This window comes from Lolium perenne, chromosome 6 (genome assembly GCF_019359855.2).
Source record: "Lolium perenne isolate Kyuss_39 chromosome 6, Kyuss_2.0, whole genome shotgun sequence".
Taxonomy (NCBI): domain Eukaryota; kingdom Viridiplantae; phylum Streptophyta; class Magnoliopsida; order Poales; family Poaceae; genus Lolium; species Lolium perenne.
The window spans coordinates 60,279,039-60,281,254 of NC_067249.2; the positions used below are offsets into that span (position 1 = coordinate 60,279,039).

Genomic DNA, 2,216 nt, shown 5'->3' on the forward strand with positions numbered 1-2,216 from the left:
TCGAGAACAACCTCTTCCTTGGTCCAGATTATGGTGGTAAAATGAAACAAAAATGTAAACTTATTTATTGGTTATCTATAAACACTCTTAGGACTAGGCTATTGAATACTTAACCTCGTTTATCTGATTTTGTTACCATGGTTCTAGGTGTGTCAATAATTCAGAACATGATGGCTACCATGTTTAGGTATTAAATCTTAATTAATGACCTGCGGAAAAGTTGTGGAGCACATTTGGTTTCTGGCCAATAACAGTATTTAAAGAGAAGAAGTAATATATAAGGGGATAATATGAACCATCTTAAGGCGTACATATATATGAACTGGTGCATCTACCTGCAGAATTTGGATACAATTGCCTCTGGTGATGTACATTGAAATCACATGGTTCCATCAAGACAAAATTCCGTCAGTAGTGCACCAGCTTAGTCGAAGAGATAAAGAACATGAAACAAGTAAAAAATGAAGAACTATTTATTTTTTAATGTTTATTAGCACAAAGGCGATCGTTGAGGCACCCCTTTCCTTCTGCTCATGTTTGTGGCCATGTCATCATCAGAGACTCGGTTTGCAGATCGTGCACAGATGTATGGTCCACTCCGCTTCTTCCGGACAAAACTTGGGTATGGTGTGCTCAAATTATCGGAGTCGGATGATCCCATAGGCTCGTCAACATCAACAAGGGTTGAGTGGGTCGTCTCATCATCAGCGTCATGAGGAATGAAGAAGTCAGGACCAAGCTGCAATGTCTTGCATGGACGCAAGTATGCTGATAAGTCTTTTTTCTTCCGTAATATGTACTCAACCTGAAAAGGATGCAGATGAGTGAACTTGGCAGATACTTTCCATGTGTCTGTCCAGAAATCGACAGTTAGCTCCAAATGCATTTAGTGTCTTTCTGAACACATTTTTTTTTTCTAACATTAGTTTTCACCTTTCCTTTATAGTGTTGTTATCAGCTGATTCTCTAATAGATTCTTCAGATAGCTGCATACTGTGAAATGGATATTCCATGAAAAATGTTGCTAAGTACCTTCTAGGATCTAGATCGTAATTGTACTACTCTTATTTAGTATGAATAATATTCTTTAATTTTCTCGGTCATCATAATTCAATTGGATATATTCTGCCAGAAATCATAATTCAATTCCGCATAATCACATTTATTTTGTCAGCCATCAGAATTCAGTTGCATGTAATCGCATGGAATAACGATAAATCATTAGTTCTAGTAAATCACCTTGCAATCCATAGAGCAGTAGAAGTAGGGTTCCTGAAGGCTTCTGTCGCAGGACGTACAAATATTCCCTGACCCCTTAAATTGCCTATTCTGTGGTCTCTTCTTAAGGAAAACGACTTTAGAGCTGTTAATTGTGTATGACTGCACCATGTAGATATAGAATTATGAGCACACATGCATCTCAGAGAACAGTTATCAGACTCCCATCAATAACTTCATAGGTTATGGATATTACCTGAACACCAGAGCAATCAATAAGCTTCTCAAGGTCCTCCAGCCGAACGACATCATGGTATACATACCGCCGCACCTGCAGGAGCCGGTGTACTCGGTGTGTCGCCACACAGTGTGGGCAGATGCTGGTGCAGCAGTCAAGGCAGCATATGTTCTTCTCGTTCTTCTTGGCGTGCTCATGGAAGGAGCATGCTATGAAGAACTTCTCTGTACTGAGGGCTTCTAACCATGCTGGCTTCCACTTTGCCTGCTGATGCTGCAAAATTCCAAATGATCTTTCCATCAGTACAAGGTGAATTTGAATGAGAGAGCATGAAGATCAGAACCTCACCATGTTTATCTATGTCGGTGTAAAGCCTTTGGTGTTGTATGTGTTTTCTTGTTGGAAGAGGGGTGGGGAGCTTTGACGAAGAGAGTGTACCTTATGAAGGGTGTTTAGTGGGCTAAGAAGGATTAGATCAACCAGAAGAAGGGGGCTATATACCTGCGTTACTTGAGCTTTTGACATTTGACTCCTTAATCTATGGCACTATCATGGGATGCACCTTGCTTTAGCAATAGTACCCATAGGTATGTGTAGTTACTTTGTGCATCACACTAAGAACATGTTCCTGAATTGCCGTTGCAGGTGCTGGGATGTGATATTTTCAAAGGAAAGCTGTTTTATAAAATATAGTTATTCATTGGAAGGAGCTGTAATATCATTCTGTACCCAGGGTTGCTAATGCACTCTAACTGGTAAA

The 2,216-nt window shown here is 39.9% G+C and overlaps 1 protein-coding gene across 1 annotated transcript; it reads right to left on the reverse strand.

Annotated features, from left to right (window-relative positions):
* Positions 1 to 490: 490 nt before the first annotated feature.
* Positions 491 to 1,914, reverse strand: LOC127309682 (protein RGF1 INDUCIBLE TRANSCRIPTION FACTOR 1). The gene is made up of 4 exons (XM_051340437.2): positions 1,805 to 1,914; positions 1,475 to 1,729; positions 1,240 to 1,380; positions 491 to 805 (listed from the first exon to the last, which is right to left on the reverse strand). Exons 1-4 carry the CDS (start codon positions 1,805 to 1,807, stop codon positions 491 to 493), a joined length of 714 nt encoding a protein of 237 aa, XP_051196397.1. The 5' UTR covers positions 1,808 to 1,914.
* Positions 1,915 to 2,216: the final 302 nt, after the last annotated feature.